Here is a 21,742-nt window from a genome sequence, read left to right on the forward strand (position 1 = left end):
TGTCAGAAAGAGTCTCAGGGAAGCTCATCTGCATGCTTATCCTCACCAGGGTCTTGACCTGACTGCACTTTGTCGTCGTAATCGACTTCAGAGGACAAATGCTCACCTTCGATGGCCACTGGCACGCTGGAGAAGTGTGTTTCAGCATGATAATGCACGGCCCCATGTCGCAAGGATCTATACACAGTTCCTGAAAGCTGAAAATGTCACCCATTGAGCATGTTTGGGATGATCTGGATCAATGTGTACGACAGTGTGTTCCAGTTCCCGCCAATACCAGCAACTTCGCACAGCCATTGAAGAGGAGTGGGACCACTTTCCACAGGTCACAATCAACAGCCTCATCAACTCTATGCGAAGGAGATGTGTCACGCTGCATGAGGCTAATGGTGGTCACTCCAGAGACTGACTGGTTTTCTGATCCACGCCCCTACCTTTTTTTAAAGGTGTCTGTGACCAACATATGCATATCTGTATTCCCAGTCATGTGAAATCCATAGGTTAAGGCCTAATGAATGTATTGCAATTGACAGATTTCCTTATATGAACTGTAACTCCGTAAAAGCATTGTTGCGTGTTGCGTTTTATTTTTGTTCAGTGTAGTTGTATTTATTATCCCTTATTGCTTCAGATACAGTACCAGTAATAAGCTTGGACACACCTACTCATTCCAGGGTTTTTCTTTTCTTTTTACTATTTTCTACGTTGTGGAATAATAGTGAAGACATCAAAACTATGAAATAACACATATGGAATCATGTAGTAACCAAAAAMATGTTTGTTTTAAGTAATGAAGGTCAGTCAATGCAGAAAATTTCAAGAACTTTGACAGTTTCTTCAAGTTCAGTCGCAAAAGCTCTGAAACTAGCTCTCATGAGGACCGCCACAGGAAACGAAGACCCAGAGTTACCTCTGCTGCAGAGGATAAGTTCATTAGAGTTACCAGCCTCAGAAATTGCAGCCCAACCAAATGCTTCAGAGTTCAAGTAACAGACACATCTCAACATCAGCTGTTCAGATGAGACTGCGTGAATCAGGCCTTCATGGTGGAATTGCTGCAAGGAAACCACTACTACAGGACACCAATAAGAAGAAGAGACTTGCTTGGGCCAAGAAACACGAGCAAATGACATTAGACCGGTGGAAATCTGTCCTTTTGGTCTGAGTCCAAATTTGAAATATTTGGTTCCAACCACCGTGTCTTTGTGAGACGCGGAGTAGGTGAACGGATGATCTCCACATATGCGATTCCCACCGTGAAGCATGGAGGAGGAGGAGGTGTGGTGGTGCTTTGCTGGTGACACTGTCAGTGATTTATTTAGAATTCAATGCACACTTAACCAGCATGTCTACCACAGCATTCTGCATCCATACGCCATCCCATCTGGTTTGGGCTTAGTGGGACAATCATTTGTTTTTCAACAGGACAATGACCCAACACACTTCCAGGTTGTGTAAGGGCTATTTGACCAAGAAGGAGAGTGATTGAGTACTGCGTCAGATGACCTGCCCTCCACAATCACCTGACCTCAAACCAATTGAGATGGTTTGGGATGAGTTGGACTGCAGAGTGAAGGAAAAGCAGCCAACAAGTGCTCAGCATATGTGGGAACTCCTTCAAGATTGTTGGAAAAACATTCCAGGTGATGCTGGTGGAGAGAATGCCAAGAGTGCAAATCTGTCATCAAGGTGAGGGGTGGCTACTTTGAAGAATCTCAAATATAAAATCTAATTTGATTTAACACTTTTTTTGCTTACTACATGATTCCATATGTGTTATTTCATAGTTTTGATGTCTTCACTATTATTCTACAATGTAGAAAATAGTAAAAATATAAACCCTTGAATGAGTAGGTGTCAACTTTTGACTGGTACTGTATATCCATGTTCATCTCAAGGAGAACATTACTTTAACATGACGTCCCTTCCTTGAAAGTTAAACTGGATGTAAACAAATTGCTATCCCCTTGACGAATGGCAAGCAGACTCTGTCCTATGACTCTCCTCCTCTCCACCACCACCTCTCGCCACACAATCTCGTCTAACAGACATGGTGAGGCCTAGTGCTTATTATAACTGTTCTCCTTTGTGTTGTGTAGGAATGTTATGGTCTCGTATGCCAGGGATTTCAGTGTGTGTCAGATAGTGTTACATGTACAATAAATACACTAGATGGAAATAGTCTGAACTACTGCTGTGGACAGGTATGTCATGTCACCATTACCAAAGTTAACCAAAGTTCTATGTTGTAAAACACCTTATTTTTGGTGAAGCCTTGTTCCGTATAAAGCAGGGGTTCCCAAACTTTTTGGGCCCTGATCCCATTTAGATTTTTTTKTTTTTTCGCCAAACCCCACCATGTAAAAACTAATGTAATCAACGGACAATGTTGAATTTTTTAATTGTAGCTATGACAGTTTATTACTAATCAGTCTGACAGTTTTGACAGTATTTCAAGCTGAAGGTAGTATGGTTAAGAGTGACTGAAATGCATCAGAAAGGTATTGGGATGTTCAGAAGCTCACCAGGCAATATTTTTGTATCTTCAAGGTAGAATATAACATCATAATTGATGTTCTTTTCCCCCCAGTCTGATTTTAGTTCCTAGGCTTGTCCACTCTGTTATTGCTTGTGGGAATTGTAGACGGACTCTTATATTACAGGCATGGGGTCATAATATTTTGTGGTTTAAACCGTTCAAAAGATAGAGCAACATTTGCAGGAAGAAAACACAAACCACATCCAGTGGCTACCGCAGGTTACTGACGGAAGCCCGGTTCTATGAACCAAGCACAATGATCATTTTGTTGTTGTTTTTCCTCATAATCCGGGTTGATTGGTTTACGTCATCCTTTTTACATGTATTCCGTTACTACCAATCCTGTATACAGTTTCACTCGGTTTTGTACGGTATAACCACTCCCCATATAGGTGTCATTGACATTGCACGTCAATTGCATCATCCACCACTGACCTTCTCTAACCCTGTCGTTCGTTCTAGTGGTGTGCATAATCAACCCTTCCTGCTGCTCTCAACACCATCCCGCCTACATTTAACCTCGGGCATACTGATAATATTTTACACTTTAATTGTGATATTTTAGAGGCTCCTGCTTGTGCAGCAGTCTCCGGCACTGTCAGCACTCCTGTCACAGTTTGATACTCTCTGTGGAGGAGCTGCTGCCCTCGCAGACTGCCCCCGGGGTGGAGTATATGCTAATCACTGTAATGCCTCTTATCTTAGCGCTGATATACACTACCTTATATAGTAGACTCTCTGCTGTACTCCATACTGTAGCTATATCAGCGTGGAGATAAGGGGATGTTATCCTATAGCGAAACCCCTGGGAGTGGTCCTTCGAGCCAGATACCTTGCCTCCAGACCTCTAGTGGCCCAGCGCCTAATGAGCAGTACAAAACTCCTGCTCTTTAATTAACTCAGAGGGAGGTGGGGAAGAGGTGGAGGGGGAGGCGTGGGAGGATGGAGAAGAGGTAGATGAGGGCTGCACTGGGGCTTTAGTGAAGTTAGGACGGGAGTGCTCTGTTCTGTGCTCCCTGTCATTATGAAGTGCACCAGTGCCGAGGAGAATAGCCGTCCTCATGGGAGCCTGCTGGGTACAGCTACATTTCGATAACAGCACAGTGTGATATGGGGACACCTTGTAGAGTGAGACTAGTGAATATGGATAATGGGGTCAGTGGTACTGGGGGAAGCCTGGCTGAGGCAACAGCTAGTGAAAGCCTCCTCAGCCGCTTCCACGCTGGTTCTGGGAGAGAGAGGATCTCCACCAACTAAATCTGTTAACTCTCTCTCAGCCCTTTCTCTGGCTACTCTAGCCTACAGAGTGGATTGCTGCCTGGGCCCAGAACTGTTTCTAGTTGTATTACTAGCTGAAGCTTTACAGTCTTAAGTAACATTGAAATAATTTTCATGTCATTCTTAAGCTATATATGTTAATGATGGATTATTTCAAGGCTTTTTCGATCTCCATCAAAAAGAGAAGAGCGATGGTTTGCCTTCCAGTAAATCATTAGTCTTAGTTCACTAGAGCCCATGAAGTCATTCTGGGTGAATAACATGGATTGATTGAACCTGTAATCCCCTGACTTGGCACATTGAGGGTTTATTTGTGTCCGGTTTCCACTTTGACTATTCACTTCTTCTCTCAGAGCACATAGTGTAGAATAGACACACACAGTGCACTTATAGGAAAAGGGGAGCGGAAGTGCTGTTATTCATAAACAGGTGTATTGTAAGTCGTTTACACCACGTGATAGGACGTCATACTCCTCCAGGCCTGTCTTGGGGCAGGAAAGCGTTTTTATTTCCCATCATGTTCCTCTCTAAAGGGTGTGTGGAGACTTGATGCTGCCCCACCAGGGGATGCAGGGCCAGGGAAGTAGGAGGGGTTCAATGGGAAGTTGGCTGGTGACTGGTGGGGTAGAGTATTCAGGTGATGAACCTAGAGGGGGGTGTCTGGCTGTGACATCATTGCGGAACAGGTGTGTGTAGCTAGCTCCTGGCCAGATGGAGCGCGGGGGCGGTGTGACACCAGATAGCATTTGAAACTGATGACTGATGTTGATGATTCAACGTGAACAGTAGGGTGAAGGAGTGACTGAGGGAAAAGGGCTTGCAGCTTGTCCCTATACAAGTGAAGCACCACAGGTTAATTTGGTCAAGGCTTCAATTGTATTGATGTGACCCAATCCAAAATGTCCCAAATTGACAGTCATGGATAGGGGATCTGCAGTGTTATTATGACAGTCTGGGTAATATTTGTCAGCAGGCCTGGTTGAGGCTGATGAAGCCAAACAGAATAGGCGGATACCAGTCACAGCCTCCATGGTAGTGATATGGGGAGAGCGAGAAGAAATGGCTTGGAGCTGCAGCCAACCAGCCAGAGTCACAGTGAGCTACAGCAGGCTACCCCAGGAGGCAGCCTGCCTCATCTCTTATTACAGCATGCTGCCCTCTAGTGATGAGATTTCTCGCTGCAGAAATAAGTCATTCCCAACCTGAGAAGCTCCTATCCGACCTCAGCAGACCTAGTTGGAATGAACAAGCTGATGTGTTTAGGTATTTGGTCAATGTTATGCAGTAAATGCCAGTAGAAGCTGAATAACAGACAGGTTCTGTCCTTATCACTACAGAATGGGAGGCTGTAGCCAGAAGAATACATTGTGGTGTTTAACAACAAATGTGCAGAGCTAGCTGTGGTTGCGTAACGGTTTGTCTTGCACAGAACAGTAATTACATAATGACAACAAGCTTATATAATGATGACAAAAAGGCCTTTTCCAAGTGACAGCACTGCCTGTGGGTCTGCGTGGTGCGTTAGGCCAGCGTGTGAAACGAGGTCAGGGCCTCATCTCTTCATTGACATTTTACAGGAGCGATTAGGATTAAGTGCCTTGCTCAAGGGCACATTGATAGATTTTTCACCTAGTTGGCTCGGGGATTCGAACCAGCGACCTTTTCGTTACCTGGCCCTATGCTCTTAACCGCTAGGCTACCCCATCTTCTCCACTCCTCTATTCTTTCTCCTCTCTGCTTTCTCCACAATCCTGTATGGTCTCTCCTTTTTCTTCTATGGTTTCCTCTCTTGACTGTATGGTCTCTCCTGTCTTAGTTCTCCTCATCGGGTGTCTCCTCGTCTGGTGTCTCCTCTCTCGTCTCTCCTCATCAACCCCTTTCTCTTCCTCTCTCTAACCTCTTCTCTCCTCTCTCCCCATGGCAGGCAGCTGCAGGAGCTTCAGAGGCAGAAGGAGATGGAGCGCGAGCGGCTGGAGCGCGAGCGCCAGGAGAGGGAACGGCTGGAGCGTGAGATGCTGGAGAGGGAGCGTGAACGGGAATGTCAAGACCGTGAGCGTCAGGAGCGAGAGAGAGAGCGCGCCGAGAGGGAGAGGGAGCGCGCCGAGAGGGAGAGGGAGCGCGCCGAGAGGCAGCATGTGGAGCGCGCCGAACGGGATCGCCTGGAGCGTGAGCGTCAGGAGCAGTTGGAGAGAGAGCAGTTGGAGAGAGAGCAGTTGGAGAGAGAGCAGTTGGAGAGAGAGCAGTTGGAGAGAGAGCGGGCGGAGAGAGAGCAGTTGGAGAGAGAGCAGTTGGAGAGAGAGCGGGCGGAGAGAGAGTGGGAGCTGATGGAGAGCGAGAAGCAGGAGAGGGAGAGGATGGAGCGAGAGACTCACCAGGAGCAGCAGTTGGACAGAGAGCAGATGGACTGGGAGAGAGGGAGACGCATCTCCAACGCCGGTGAGCAGCCAAGCCTTTTTCCTTACCTCTTACACACTCGCCCACATGCATACACATACTTCCACACACACACACACACACACACACACACCAACACGCATATGCACACATCTGATGTCTAGGACAGGACAAGGTAGTACAGTACACACTGACGACACAGAACAAAATGACAGAATAGTCACCAACAGGTGAGTGGGCTTAGATCTCACTTCATTTAGCAGTAGTACTTCCAAAGAGTCGTCTTGGGTGTAAAATCCCAGCTTGACATTTAGCTGGAGTCTGAAGCGGAGCCTAGACGCTGACTCTACTCAGCCATCCCTGGCCGCTCATTAGTTAGTGTGACTTATAGCGAGGCTCCTCTCCCATCTCTCTCTGCCCATCTGCCTGTGTGTTGGACGGGCTCGTGGAACAGCTTGAGTGGCGCTAGGGCATAGGGGGAGTGTTTAGGTGCTTCTCTCAGCGAGCAGGCAAGAACACACACACACTGACACACACTCAGCTCTCTCTGCCTACTCCTGTTAAATGGGTCCTGTTTTGACCAGGGATGGCTTTGACTATGTGTTGGTGGATGGTAGGGGGAACCCCAGCCAGCCTGCCCGGCAAAGCATAGGCAGGTGCAGGACTCAGGTTCTGGGTTTGGTTAGGGGAGGATCAAGGATGGGAGATGGGCATTGCTGCTACATATTGGGTCAGTGGGGGAGCCAGTGTTGGCATAGTTCAGTMCCACAATCATCACATTAACTGGGCCAGATTCTGTGTTAGTAGGAGAAAAATGAACCATCAAGGCTAACATTCTGCCTGCACTGCAGGAGCACATCAATATAACTAACATATCATGGTATAGAGTTCACTTTATTTTTCCCAGGACATTTATACAATAAATGCATAACGACCCAATTCACACAGAACATGACAAGACCAACACAAGAAACAKTGTTGCATTGCATGTTGCTGTAACATTTGGGACGCTTTTGGGTTTGAGGTGTGAGTATGCACTTTTAATACGCTTCTAGTTGTCTTTCCTGCAGGAAAAACAAACATTTGCGCTGTTGGCCTAATGTACATAGCCTTGACATAGCTTTTGGTTGGATTTCCAATTTCATTCATAGTATGTTTAGTATTCCATTGGATGTCGTCAGTGTCTAATGGATGCCATGCTGATCCTGTGTGTAACCATACCTCAACTTCTGACTGAACACTTGAGGAGAGGTCTGCTAATAGGGCATCCACAGATCCATGGACTATCTGAAATGAGCTTCCTGATGTGTCCGYCACACTGTGGCGTCTGTCTCATATTAGCTATGCCCCTCATCGCATTCAAAAGAACAAGGGATTCCTTGTGTGAATGTCAACAACTTTAATCCAGCCATTCCTACTACTGATGTGATGGTTTTAGACCGGCCCGCCCTATACTGGTCCGCTTCTTCTGTAGGCCACTCTCCTAGGGAACACACTAGGCTACACACTAGGCTACATTTAGTTAGTGTGTATGGAGGAGACGGAGTGTATGTCCATTTTGGGGTTAGTGAGGTGTGTGTGTGTTATTACTCTGGAATCACAGAGCAAAGCTGGGGCCTGCCTCTGCCCACTTACCACCCGGAGGGAGGGAGGGAGGGAGGGAGGGAGGGAGGGAGAGGAGAGAGGAGAAAGGAGGAGACAGTTGGGGGATCGGGAAGAAGAGACAAACATTTGGGCAAGAGTAAGTCTTCTGGCTGGAGGAGTGTGTGTGTGTGGCTGCCACTGAGGGTCAGTGGAGCAGAATGAGGCCGGCACAAAGGATTAGCAGCATTGCCCCTCAGTCAACATATTGCATGAGTGGCCTCCGCTCTGGGCTAACTCTGGGGCTACGCTGGCTGGGGCCACAACAAAACAGAGCATGGATAATTCAGAGCATGCAGTCAGGCTCTGGCAGTGTGACCACCCAGCGAGACTACCCCCGCAATGGCTCACCTCACTAATTCTGTACTTTACATGAGAGATGAGAAGATACTACTGATGTGTGTGTTGATGAGAAACAGACTTTGTGATGGTATTTTTTTCTTTGTTTTGTAAGACAAGGAGCGAACTCCTTGTCATTTGAAAGAGGAGATTCTGACTTGAAATCGTTCTGATAGAAACTAGGTAATGGTGAATGCAAGTAAGGGGTGATTGATTTAAACTGGAGTCACCCAAATATATTGAAGRGTTTTATTTATTTAGTTCATTTAGATTGTACTCGAGTCTGTGCACCATTTGCTTATTGTTAGAACAATTTACAAAACATGTCCAAATTGGTGTCATGTCTCAATTGTGGTTCTTTGACTTCTAAATGTATAGAATACAACTGTTCTGCTTGCTCAGTCCTGGTATGGAGCGGCTGGATGCAGCATGGACAGAGTGAGTGACTGACCAGTGCTGTGTCTGGTGTGTGTTGATCCTGTGAGTTTCACCAGAGGCTAATAAAGTGTTTGAAGTGGGCATCACTTGATTAGGCTTCATTCAATGAGCGGCCAAGCCAAGCGCTCCCGACTGAAAGTACTATGGTCTCTGTTTTTCTGCTGCCTCTCTATCCATGTGTACACATTGACGCATTGTTTACAGAGTGTGCCTCAGGTTCTGTCTCAACTGCTAACCTTGTGTACTAATAGTAGCATCCTTTCTGTCAGACAAGTATAGAAAAAGGAGATTTAGGTCTGTGCTGGTTTTTCCTGCTTCATTTGCCCCCTTCTCTCTGTTCTTTCTGTTTCTCCCCCTTTCTCTCTCTCCTCTCCTGTGTTCTTTCCCCCCTTGTGTGGCTGCACGGTGGCTGCTTCTCTCCTGTCCTGTTCAGCGTTTGAAAGTACCCTCTACACCCCTCCGCCTCCAGAGTACTCCTCCAAGACCTCCTCTACGTCTGTGTCTCCCACCACCCCCAACTACCCTCCGCCCACCCCGTCACCCTCCTCTGCAACACCCCCCACCCCGCCTCTACGACACTCTGCCTCCCGATTCGCCACCTCACTCGGCTCCGCCTTCCATCCGGTCCTGCCCCACTACGCCACAGTCCCCAGGCGACAGCCTGTCCCTCCTACGCCCCCTGCCCCAGCCCCGGCAACCCCCTCCAAGTCAGTGGTGTGGTCAGCAACCAACTTCAGCCCCCTGCCTCCCTCGCCCCCCGTCATGATCAGTAGCCCGCCTGGCAAGGCCACTGGCCCTCGCCCCGTCATCGCCATCCCGGCCCCCAGCCCCCTGTCACAGAAACACCCCTCTCCCTCTCCCAACGGGCCCCCCATGTTCCCCGCTCCTTCACCTGTCACCATCGGCAATAGCAGCAACCCCACCCCACCTCCTCCTCCTCTGACCCCACCTCCCCCTCCACCGCTGCCCCCTCTCTCCCTGTCCCTGTCCTGCCAGCAGTCGCCTGTTGTCTCCCCCATCGCTCCCCTTGTGTCCTCTCCCTCATCCCAGCCTGCTGTTGTCCCTTCTCCTTCCACAGCTCCCCCTGCCTCTGCTGACCTCTCTGTAAACCTCTCTGTGCTGGGAGACTCCTGCTCCGTGGCTCCAGAGGCCTCTCAGCCTGCAGACCCTCTGGCCCAGCAGGGTAAGGCCTCACCTCTCTCAGCCTCGCTCTCTACCTCCACTCACCCACTAACGGGGGGCCAGGGAGTAGCGGGCCTGCCCTAACCAGCTCGGCCCAGCACTGGGTGCCAATGCTGGCTGCAGCGGTGGATAGTATGGCTCTAGGTCTGCTAGGTGCTTGTTAATCTGTGTTGGTCAGGTGTATGTCTGGCCTCTGTCAGCATACTCTCGCCATGTATGTCCATGCTATTGCTCGTGGTCTTGAGTTGCCTGGTGAACTGGTTTGAATGGTGTCTGGGCATGGCATGGCATGTATGTGTGCACTCACAGACAGGGGGCTCTGTTGCATCTAGCTATAGATCGCTGCAGCTATGTCTGGAGGGATCAATGTCTCTTTGTTTCTCCTTTGCTTCTTGTTTTTTTTTTATCACCTCAAACTATTATTTTTCTGCAATTCACCATTGTGATGACCTTAGTATGTTACCATGACTTTTAACCCTCACTTGTCATGTCAGTGTTGTGTTCATCAAGCCGACTGGACCTGGTGACCGTAGGCTTGTATACGTGATACAAAAGGGACTGATAGATGGAGACTCATTTCTGCTCTATCCTTGTTCACTTAGGGTTCTTGTCATGACACTACTGTACGTTTCAAGGGAACGGGAGGGATGCTGGTGCGGAGGAATTAACATAGATATTAGATGTATTTTGATTAGGAAATGACTGACTGAACCCGGGGGCAGTCTTTAGAGGGATTTTCACTGTCAGAAGCTATCCAGCAGCTGGAATCAATAATATTAAGATCATTTTTTCCCTCTCATAAATAGAATAGTTAGCATACACGTCTGTCCCCTCTGCATTTGGGGATCCAAATAAATMAATAACCTCTAACAACCATGTCAAATGAGGACAAGCTTTTTATTYTTCTTCCTTAACCGGCCATCACATCTGATTACCTTATTAACTTTATGAGAAATAACATTTAATTCAATAGTAGTTATCCACATTTGAAATCTTCCTGAAAACCATTGCAGTTTCAAAAGTTCAGATTTGACATAATTCAAACACTCCAGTAGCATTAATGAGACTATTTTGTAACATAATAGAGTTTTAACAAAGTACTGAATACGGGGTCTGAATCAGTTTATAATACATTTGCAAAAATGTCTAAAACATTTTTTTTGCTTTGTCATTATGGGGTATTGTGTGTAGATTTGAGGGAGAAACTAATCAATTTTAGAGTAAGGCTGTAACGTAACAAAATGTGTGAAAAGTCAAGGGGTCTGAATACTTTCTGAATGCACTGTGTATGTAGATGATTCAGTGTGACTATTTCTCCCACTTGGACTGACCCACCCGTGTTAGTGACCTCTGCCCTCCAGTCTCCTCTCTCATTGGCTGAAAGGAAACTGGTCACACTATAGAGATCCAGTTAAATTACTATTCTAATAATTAGTATTCGAATTCCTAATTCTATAGGTCACGCCCTCATTAACAGGAGCTCAATATGGMCACGTTCCATRKTGGCTTATTGATCCAATCATCTSTCTGGGTTGAGGAATCACAATGATTTTCTACATGCTACTTGTTACAGTTAATACATCTCTGTGGTTCCATGGTTCAGGGCTGCTCTTGCAGGCATATGCCGATATTGACCTAACTAAGGCTGCTAGACTTCCTGTGTCCAATGCATTTTCTGTCTTGTTTATGTGTTGGATGTCTCCATTTGCTTCATTCAAATGGATACATTTAGGCCATTGCCACAACTCACTGATATGCATGCATGTTGTATGACAAACAGCAAGGGGATGTTGGCGACTTCATGCTGTGTCTTCACACACAAGTTTTAAAGTCTAAAGTTACCCAATAAATGGTCAAGCCTGATAATGTTAGTATTGATGCTGAATATAGTATGGGTACTTTAGGAAGCCTGAGTTTTGTGTGTGAGGATAAACTAAATAGGAGAGAACTCGTGACTCCTACTCTTTCTGTGAGTCCTACATTTTGATACTGACTGTTTACTCTTCTCCCTCCTCCCCCCATACAGACACAGTGTTGACGCCGGTGCTGCCCACCCCCCCTCCCCCTCCCCCCCTCCCTCCCGGCTCCACTGTGACCCCCACAGCCTCTGCCCAACCAGGCCCTCCTCCCCCCCCCCCCTTACCCCCCACACTCACCCCTACCAGCGGTGGGCCCCCTCCCCCACCCGGACCCCCACCTTCCCTCGGTGGCCAGGCCCACCCTCCCCCTCCACCAGCCCCTCCCCTGCCGCCCGGCCTCTTCTCCCCCTCAGAGGACCGCCCCCTGTCCGGGCTGGCCGCTGCCCTCGCTGGAGCCAAGCTGCGTAAAGTGCCAKGGGTGAGAGGCCAACACGCACAGAACAGAAACACACCCACAAGTCCTTACCCTTACACAGACACCCACTGTTTGTCTCATACCATATCCTCACAGGCTTGTAATCTTGTCCAGCACCAGTCACACTTTATATCCCCTCTATTGGAAGTAGTGCTGAGCTATTAACTAACATTTCATCGTTTTTTTGGTTATTAAATCGACTTCTGTTCAATTACTTGAATTCCATTTAATTCACTTTTTTTGGTGAGCCCAGCTCGCTGTTTCATTCACGAGAGAAATCTGAGAAATCAAGTCAATGTACACAACGATGAGAGGGACAGAGACAGTTTGTGAAAGTATACCTTATCTACTTTGAAGAACTAGTACAATTATTTTGTCAGACAGTTCTGCAGCATACTGTAGGCTACAGTATTTAGGCTGGCTAGCTAAATAGGATGACTGAAGACAGTACAGTGTGGGGAGCACGTAACGTTAGATGGCCTCAGGCTGACTGCTGCTGCCTGAGTAGAGATGAAATGATGACTTTAAGGAATGAAAAATCAAATAAAAACTAAGTAATATACAAAACTCTAATATTTGATTATTTCATAGTAATTTCCCATTTTTCTATTGATGTGGAACTGTCTACCTGACTGGTCCACATTTTGGCCTTTGGAATTTCCATTAAAATGCTCAAATCATTGTAATGTCATTATTTCGTAATATAAAAATATTGAAATCAAACATCGGGATTATTTTTTAAATAATCTAACAATAACCGAACCAACCTCAAAACACGAATTACTCAGCACTAATTGGGAGCTGCCACTCACTTCAGATACATTTAAATCATGTAGCCCATACTGTACTTCACGCTTTCATATGCCTCACTCCACCATACCTGACCCCCAGTTATGTGCCTCTGTAACATGGTCTACCACTACTTGTTCCACTGGATATCATAAGGTGAATGCACCAATTTGTAAGTCGCTCTGGATAAGAGCGTCTGCTAAATGACTTAAATGTAAATGTAAATGTACTTCTCTGACTCTGACCTTTCTCTCTATCCTTCAGAGTGATAGTGGTGGTGATGCGGCAGCTGCTCTGGCTGCAGCCATGGCTGGGGGCTTGGCTGGCGCTACAGGGGCCAAACCTGGAGGGAACGGCCCTCTGGGAGGAGCACCTGGAGGAGGGGGGTTGATGGAGGAAATGAGCGCCCTCCTGGCCAGGAGGTAAACATTTTCAGATCAAATCAAAGTTTATTTGTCACATGCGCCGAATACAACAGGTGTAGACCTTACAGTGAAATGCTTACTTACAGGCTCTAACCAATGGTGCGAGGAAAAAAAGGTGTGTGTGTGTGTGTGTGGGTAAGTAAAGAAATAAAACAACAGTAAAAAGACATTTGAAAAAAGAGTTGCAAGGCTATATACTGCCTGTTAGTCAGGCTTATTGAGGTAGTATGTACATGTAGGTATCGTTAAAGTGACTATGCATATATGATGAACAGAGAGTAGCAGAAGTGTAAAAAGAGGGGTTGGCGGGTGTTGGGACACAATGCAGATAGCCCGGTTAACCAATGTGCGGGAGCACTGGTTGGTCGGGCCAATTTAGGTAGTATGTACATGAATGTATAGTTACTGACTATGCATATAAGATAAACAGAGAGTAGCAGCAGCGTAAAATAGGGGTTGGGGGGGGCACACAATGCAAATAGTCCGGGTAACCATTTGGTTARCTGTTCAGGAGTCTTATGGCTTGGGGGTAAAAACTGTTGAGAAGCCTTTTTGTCCTAGACTTGGCACTCCGGTACCGCTTGCCATGCGGTAGTAGAGAACAGTCTATGACTGGGGTGGCTGGGGTCTTAGACAATTTTTACGGCCTTCCTCTGACACCGCCAGGTGTAGAGGTCCTGGATGGCAGGAAGCTTTGCCCCAGTGATGTACTGGGCCGTACGCACTACCCTCTGAAGTGCCTTGCGGTCGGAGGCCGAGCAATTGCCATACCAGGCAGTGATGCAACTGGTCAGGATGCTCTCGATGTTGCAGCTGTAGAACCTTTTGAGGATCTGAGGACCCATGCCAGATCTTTTTAGTTTCCTGAGGGGGAATAGGCTTTGTCGTGCCCTCTTCACGACTGTCTTGGTGTGTTTGGACCAATCTAGTTTGTTGATGTGGACACCAAGGAATTTGAAGCTCTCAACCTGCTCCACTACAGCCCCGTCGATGAATGGGGACGTGCTCAGTGCTCCTTTTCCTGTAGTCCACAATCATCTCCTTAGTCTAGGTTACGTTGAGGGATAGGTTGTTATTCTGGCACCAACCGGCCAGGTCTCTGACCTCCTCCCTATAGGCTGTCTCGTCGTTGTCGGTGATCAGGCCTACCACTGTTGTGTCGTCAGCAAACTTAATGATGGTGTTGGAGTCGTGCCTGGCCATGCAGTCGTGGGTGAACAGGGAGTACAGGAGGGGACTGAGCACGCACCCCTGGGGAGCTCCAGTGTTGAGGATAGCGTGGCAGATGTGTTGCTACCTACCCTCACCACCTGGGGGCGGCCTGTCAGGAAGTCCAGGATCCAGTTGCAGAGGGAGGTGTTTAGTCCTAGGGTCCTTAGCTTGGTGATGAGCTTTGAGGGTACTATGGTGTTGAACGCTGAGCTGTAGTCAATGAACAGCATTCTCACATAGGTGTTCCTTTTGTCCACTACATTCACATTTGAAACATGGAGAGAGGAGGGATACAGCATGTTTGGGTGGGCTTGAGGTCCAAATGTTTCTTGTCAATATATATATTTTCATTGAGTGCCATATCATTGCAGATCATGTACAGTAGCTGTTAGTACCACGTTAGCCAAACATTATTTAAAAGTAATTTGGTGTGAGAATTATTGTTTTTGACATACAATATAACATGTTATAACTTTAATATTTTGTGGGGTTTTTCAGGAGAAGAATTGCAGAGAAGGGATCATCGCCTGAGCCGGAGCAGAGAGCTGTGAGTATGACAGATAGACAGAGGCCAGGGAAAGTTCATCTCTATATCCTGCCTGACAGTATCTATCTAGTCTACCCATCTATAATTCAGTAGCCTGGTGTTTGTATTCTGTATCCATCCCTTCTGGATGTCTTTGGAGCTTCATATGTTTKTCTTTGAGGGTCATTGGTGGCATTAAAGAGGATCAATGGATCTCCCTCAGTGGATTATTAACTAAATGCCTGGTCACATTTCTGATCATCTGAAGCTGCCTGACCTATAACTTCTGACCTTTGAACTCACTGTGCTTCTCTCCAATAGGACGACGGCGGCAGCGAGGGCACCACGACTCCTAAAGTGTCTGCCTGTAGCACACCAGGCGAGTGGGGTACAGGATACAGTACAGGACTGTAGTGGTCAGAGATACACAGGACCAGAACAGAAACATGCACCTTCCACATTCAGACCACCAGGATCCTAATCCGTGTTGGCCAGCAGTTAATGTAGTTTGGCWGATTTGTTCAGTCAGTATTTTTTTGTCTTCTGATGAAGTGGTTCAGTTATATCAGTGTAATATCTCTAATGCTTTTGTGTTTCTCTCCTCCGCAGACATGCCCAGGAAACCATGGGAGAGGACTAACACTATGAATGGTAGCAAATCCCCAGTCATTGGAAGGTAAGTACCAGCATTCCATAAATGTGCTTAGATTTCATGTACAAACGGTAATACATTTTTAGTCTCTMAGTCTAAACACATTATTGGGTCAAGCACAACTAAGTCAAAATATCCACTGCCTGTCTGAATCATTGACTGCCTCTGCATTGCCGCTCATTATCATGTAACTGGAGAGAAGGAGCATAGAGGGTAGCAGAGCATGGCTCACTGCTGGGGTCCGACCCCTGGGCTTGCTGGTTCATGACTGGTTAATAACATGACTAAAGCACAGGGTTGCTGCTTACCACTAGGCTACCGCTAGCAAGGCTGTCTGTATCAAATCAAATTTTAATTGTTGCATGTGCCGAATACAACAGGTGTAGACCTTACAGTGAAATGCTTACTTATAAGCCGTTAACCAACAATGCAGTTTTAAGAAAAATTCCCCCCAAAATTAAGAAATTAAAGTAACAAATAATTAGAGAGCAGCAGTAAAATAACAATAGTGAGGCTATATACAGGGGGTACCGGTACTGAGTCAATGTGCGGGGCACTGGTTAGTTGAGGTAATATGTACATGTAGGTAGAGTCATTAAGGTGACTATGCATAGATAATAAACAGAGCAGCAGCAGTGTGAAGGGGGGAGGGGGCAATGCAAATAATCATTGATTAGATGTTCAGGAGTCTTATGGCTTGGAGGTAGCTGTTTAGAAGCCTCTTAGACCTAGACTTGGCGCTCCACAGTACATCTTGCCATGTGGTAGCAGAGAGAACGGTCTACGACTAGGGTGGCAGGAGTACAATTTTTAGGTTCTTCCTCTGACACTGCTTGGTATAGAGGTCCTGGATGGCAGGAAGCTTGGCCCCAGTGATGTACTGGGCCGTACTCACTACCCTCTGTAGTGCCTTGTGGTTGGAGCCCGAGCAGTTGCCCTACCAGGCAGTGATGCAACCAGTCAGGATGCTCTCAATAGTGCAGCTGTAGAACCTCTTGAGGATCTGAGGACCCATGCCAAATCTTTTTAGTTTCCTGAGGGGGAATAGGCTTTGTCGTGCCCTCTTCACAACTGTCTTGGTGTGCTTGGACCATGTTAGTTTGTTAGTGATGTGGACGCCAAGGATCTTCAAGCTCTCAACCTGCTCCACAACAGCCCTGTCAATGAGAATGGGGGCATGCTTGTTCCTCCTTTTCCTGTAGTCCACAATCATCTCCTTAGTCTTGATCACGTTGAGGGAGAGGTTGTCCTTGCACCACACGGCCAGGTCTCTGACCTCCTCCCTATAGGTGGTCTCGTCGTTGTCGGTGATCAGGCCTACCACGGTTGTCATCAGCAAASTTAATGATGGTGTTGGAGTCGTGCCTGGCCATGCAGTCATGAGTGAACAGGGACTACAGGAGGAGACTGAGCACGCACCCCTGAGGGGCCCCCGTGTTGAGGATAAGCTTGTTACCTACCCTTACCAACTGGGGGCGGCCCATCAGGAAGTTCAGGATCCAGTTGCAMAGGGAGGTGTTGAGTCACAGGGTCCTAAGCTTAGTTATGAGCTTTGACGGTGTTGAACGCTGAGCTGTAGTCAATGAGTAGCATTCTCACATAAGAGTTATTTTTGTCCAGGTGTGAAAGTGCAGTGTGGAGTGCAATAGAGATTGCATCATCTGTGGATCTATTGGGGAGGTATGCAAATTGAAGTGGGTGTAGGGTTTCTGGGATAATGGTGTTGATGTGAGCCATGACCAGACATGAGTGCTATGGGTCGGTGTCATTTAGGCAGGTTACCTTAGTGTTCTTGGGCACAGGGACTACGGTGGTCTGCTTGAAACATTTTGGTATTACAGACTCAGACAGGGAGAGGTTGAAGATGTCAGTGAAGACACTTGCCAGTTGGTCAGCACATGCTCGGAGTACACGTCCTGGTAATCTGTCTGGCCCTGCGGCTTTGTGAATGTTGACCTGTTTAAAGGTCTTACTCTCATCGGCTACGGCGAGCGTGATCACACAGTCATCCGGAACAGCTGATGCTCTCATACATGCTTCAGTGTTTCTTGCCTCYACGAGTGCATAGAAGTAATTTAGCTCGTCTAATAGGCTCGTGTCACTGGGTTAGCTCGCGGCTGTGCTTCCTTTTGTAGTCTGTAATGGTTTGCAWGCCCTGCCACATCCGACGCGTGTCGGCGCCAATGTAGTACTATTCAATCTTAGTCCTGTATTGACGCTTTGTCTGTTTGATGGTTCATCGGAGGGCATAGCGGGATTTCTTATCAGCTTCCGGGTTAGAGTCCCGCTCCTTGAAAGTGGCATCTCTACCCTTTAGCTCAGTGAGGATGTTGCCTGTAATCCATGGCTTCTGGTTGGAGTATGTATGTACAGTCACTGTGGGGATGATGTCATCGATGCACTTATTGATAAAGCCAGTAACTGATGTGGTGTACTCCAATGCCATCGGAAGAATCCCGGAACAAATTCCAGTCTGTGCTAGCAAAACAGTCCTGTAGCTTAGCATCTGCTTCATCTGATAACTTTTTATTGACCGAGTCACTGGTGCTTCCTGCACTATTTTTWGCTTGTAAGCAGGATTCAGTAGGATAGAATTATGGCCAGATTTGCCAAATGGAGGGTGAGGGAGAGCTTTGTACGCATCTGTGTGTGGAGTTATCTTTTTTATATATATATATTTTTCCCTCTGGTTGCACATTTAACATGCTGGTAGAAATMAGGTAAAACTGATTTAAGTGCATTAAAGTCCCCGGCCACTAGMAGCGCCGTATACAGCTCGTTGAGTATGGTCTTAGTGCCGCATCGGTTTGTAGTGGTAAATAGACCGCTACGAAGAATATAGATGAAAAGTGAGTGTTCCTGAGATGTGTCATTGAAAGCCCCAAATTCCAGGTTCTAATTCCAGGGCTCTAAATGGCGGTTTGTCGGTGAGAACGTGTTCCTGGAAATGCACCTCCAGCTTCCATGTGCAAAACAGAATGCTGACTGCCTCCACCACAAGTCCTTTTTTGTTTTAATTCGCTGAGAATGTGAGATGTTTTTTAGAACTTCCTTTAAAGTCGGTTGGTGTTGCATTTTAGCGTATTAATGCGAAAAGTTTCAGACAATTAACAGATCCCTAGAAAATTCCTATTACAATGCTTTATCATTGTAAAGTTAACTTAAAACAAAGTCAATATATCATCAATAGCAGTTGTTTTTCCATATGCCCTGACAGCTATACTCAGTGTGTTCTCTGTAGCCTGTAGATTTAGTTTGGGTTGGTTTAGGGAGGGGGGCTACAGGACAGGCCTTCTAAGAGCTGTAGTCACTCTCTCACGGATTTGACTCACCGTGTAGAAATCTGATGGGTTCTGATCTCGTAAACAGGTATACAGGCCTGTAGAGTGATAATTCTCCCTTTTTGCTCATTTTGTGTCATTTGCTGTGATCGAAGTGGAAGTGATATTTTTGGGGGGTTGGGTTAGTGCCTTGTAATTCCCACATACTGTATCTCTGTTTTGCCAGCAAAGTAATCACCAGACTACTAATGAATTCCACATATATACATTGGTTTATTCTTGTTTTAAAATAAGCAATCTATAGGTCTGTCATGTTACGTTTCCAGTTGCTTTACAATCTTTGTTTTACTGTCCATCTCTCCTACAGTGCCTATTTTGCTAAATTCCTGTCAAAGGGAATCCCTCGAACACGTCACAAAGAGCCCACTACTCACATGTACACACAGACTCAACACACTCTGTGGCTGTGTGCTACTATATAGTGAGGAAGCTAGAGGAGACATCACCCCGCCCAGTGCTGTTAATATTCACTTCCGTGCCAATTCTGTCCCAGACGCACCCAATAGATAAGGCCACACAGCCCTGCATTGGCATCCTACATTTCTCTCACATAAACTGGCCTTAGTATCTGACCTATAGAGGAGGACAGAGAGACCACGAGAGCAAATACACAAACACGCAGAAGGACAACTATTGAGAATTGTTACACTTCCCCTCTTGGCTTCCACTTCCTCTCTGACAAGCTTTTGGCTGTTCACAGAGTTAATTTCTAAACTGATTTCACACTCAGATAGTTTCCTTAGTTCCCTTGAATCATTCCTGTAGTTGTAGACCATGGTGATTACCTTGTTTGCAACAGTGTCCTGTCCCAGCTGATCCAATGGCAGAGATGCATGGCTGTGTGTGACTGCTGAATTGTGTGTGCATGCTGTAACTACAGCGGCCTGTTTCTGAACTCTGGCTCCCAAAGTCAACTTGATTGTGTTTAAATCGGGCTAAACTACCCAATGTCAGCTGTGTGTTTCCTTCCTATTAGTTGGCGTGTGAACTCGTATGGTTGGTGTGTGTAGCATGTGTATTGGGCTGGCTTTACCTAAGGCAGGGATGGGCAACTGGCGGCCCCCCATTTAAAGGCCCTCCGATCAATTCCCTTGTTATGTCAGTCACTGATGGTCACTCAATTAGCCCATTTCAGCTAACATAATTATTTTACATTTAATTACAGCCCCTCGTGATGAGTTCAGATTTTTTGTGGCCCCACCCCATCAAAGTGGCTCATCCCTGACCTAAGGCATTAAGCTATTCTATTTGTGATTCCAGTCATAGGACTCTACAGTTTCCAGTTAATTTACTGGTTCACTTTGCCTAAATCTAGATTCAGTTTGCTCTGAGCATAATGATGCTTGAACTAACTAAGTTCATGAAGGAGCCTCATACTGTATGTGGGCAGCCAAATTGTTAGGTACCCTGTCAAATAGGCTCAGTTGTTTACCACTAGTGTCATATCAATGCTGACAAATGGATATGAAATGMCCTGAAAATAATTGTGGTACTCTTATGCTCTACATTGCCATATTTGTGTATCAGTTTCCAAATTCTGAATTTAAAATAATAATGTTGGTGTATAATGACAGTTTGTTTTGTGCATTTAAGTCTAACTTCCAAGGTTTCCTGTTGTGTTTTGATATCAAACCGTCAATTTGAATCAATTTGAAATCTCAGATGTCCTCCTTTGGGGTTTCAATGCACTTTCTTTCAACTTGTTTATGTTATAGTTGCACATTTTTTAAAAGAGTGATTGAAGTGTCTGAGGACTGAATGCAGAGGAGAATGATCTAGCTACAGTCGGCACTTCGCTGTCTTGTTTTCCTCCAAGAGGGACTTCTGAAGGCCCCCTTGACAATAGCCCCAGTTTAGGTATACTACTCTAACTTTTTCTGTTTCTTGTCTACAGACCAAAATCCACACCGACTGGATCCCTAAGTGCCAACGGGGTGCCAACAGAAGGTCTCGACTATGACAGATTGAAACAGGTATTCAGAGGAGACAAGTAAAAAATGACCGACTTGCTGTTTGCTGCCAGTACACTGGAGCTGTTGTATTTTACACAGCATACTAAAGAGCCCTGAGAGGGTGTGCCCAATGACGGTGTCCTGTGCTGGGGCAATCCCGCCCTTCTCCCCTATGAATGAGCCTGTTAGATAAGTGTAGATTCTTCATATACCCTCCCTATCTGTGCACACAGCAGCAGCCTCAGTCAGAGCAGTAACACAGAGGAGTGACACTATGGGCTTACTAAAACTCATTCAGCTCTCTGGGACAGTATCGCTCATTGATGCTATGCTCACTGTTTTCCCCCATCTCACATGTCCAAAGAACCTGAAGTTTGATACAAGTTACTTGTTTTTCCACTGTTTTTTGTCTCTAATCTTCTCCTTCCAACCTTGTATTTTCAGGACATTCTGGACGAGATGAGGAAGGAGTTATCAAAACTGAAAGAGGAACTCATTGATGGTAACTGATTGCTTGATAAACCTTATGCACATACTGCTCTGTAGTATGTGACAGGGTGTGAAACAAGTTCCTCAAAGCACAGGGCTGAGAAGAAGTCCTTACGCTTACGAGGCCTGCTGTACCTTTGTCATCAGAGAATTAGCATCAAACCATTCAAGCCGCTGCTAAGATCATATCAGAGCAAAGACAGCACAAAAC

The 21,742-nt window shown here is 46.4% G+C and overlaps 1 protein-coding gene across 7 annotated transcripts in view; it reads left to right on the forward strand.

The window, feature by feature from the left end:
- The window catches only part of enah (ENAH actin regulator), a 150,566-nt gene that overhangs the window by 125,885 nt on the left and 2,939 nt on the right, over positions 1 to 21,742 (forward strand). For 4 of the 7 annotated variants that reach the window (XM_070435952.1, XM_023973838.2, XM_070435951.1 and 1 more), the window contains exons 5-13: positions 5,742 to 6,253; positions 9,063 to 9,812; positions 11,838 to 12,148; positions 13,199 to 13,356; positions 15,070 to 15,118; positions 15,419 to 15,476; positions 15,707 to 15,773; positions 20,985 to 21,063; positions 21,487 to 21,544. In XM_070435952.1, coding sequence (XP_070292053.1) covers positions 5,742 to 6,253; positions 9,063 to 9,812; positions 11,838 to 12,148; positions 13,199 to 13,356; positions 15,070 to 15,118; positions 15,419 to 15,476; positions 15,707 to 15,773; positions 20,985 to 21,063; positions 21,487 to 21,544 — 2,042 coding nt within the window. The remainder of the gene's footprint in view (positions 1 to 5,741; positions 6,254 to 9,062; positions 9,813 to 11,837; positions 12,149 to 13,198; positions 13,357 to 15,069; positions 15,119 to 15,418; positions 15,477 to 15,706; positions 15,774 to 20,984; positions 21,064 to 21,486; positions 21,545 to 21,742) is intronic. The other 3 variants (XM_070435953.1, XM_070435954.1, XM_023973839.2) reach the window with 2 other exon arrangements.

The sequence above is a fragment of the Salvelinus sp. IW2-2015 genome, linkage group LG28, assembly GCF_002910315.2.
Source record: "Salvelinus sp. IW2-2015 linkage group LG28, ASM291031v2, whole genome shotgun sequence".
Classification (NCBI taxonomy): domain Eukaryota; kingdom Metazoa; phylum Chordata; class Actinopteri; order Salmoniformes; family Salmonidae; genus Salvelinus; species Salvelinus sp. IW2-2015.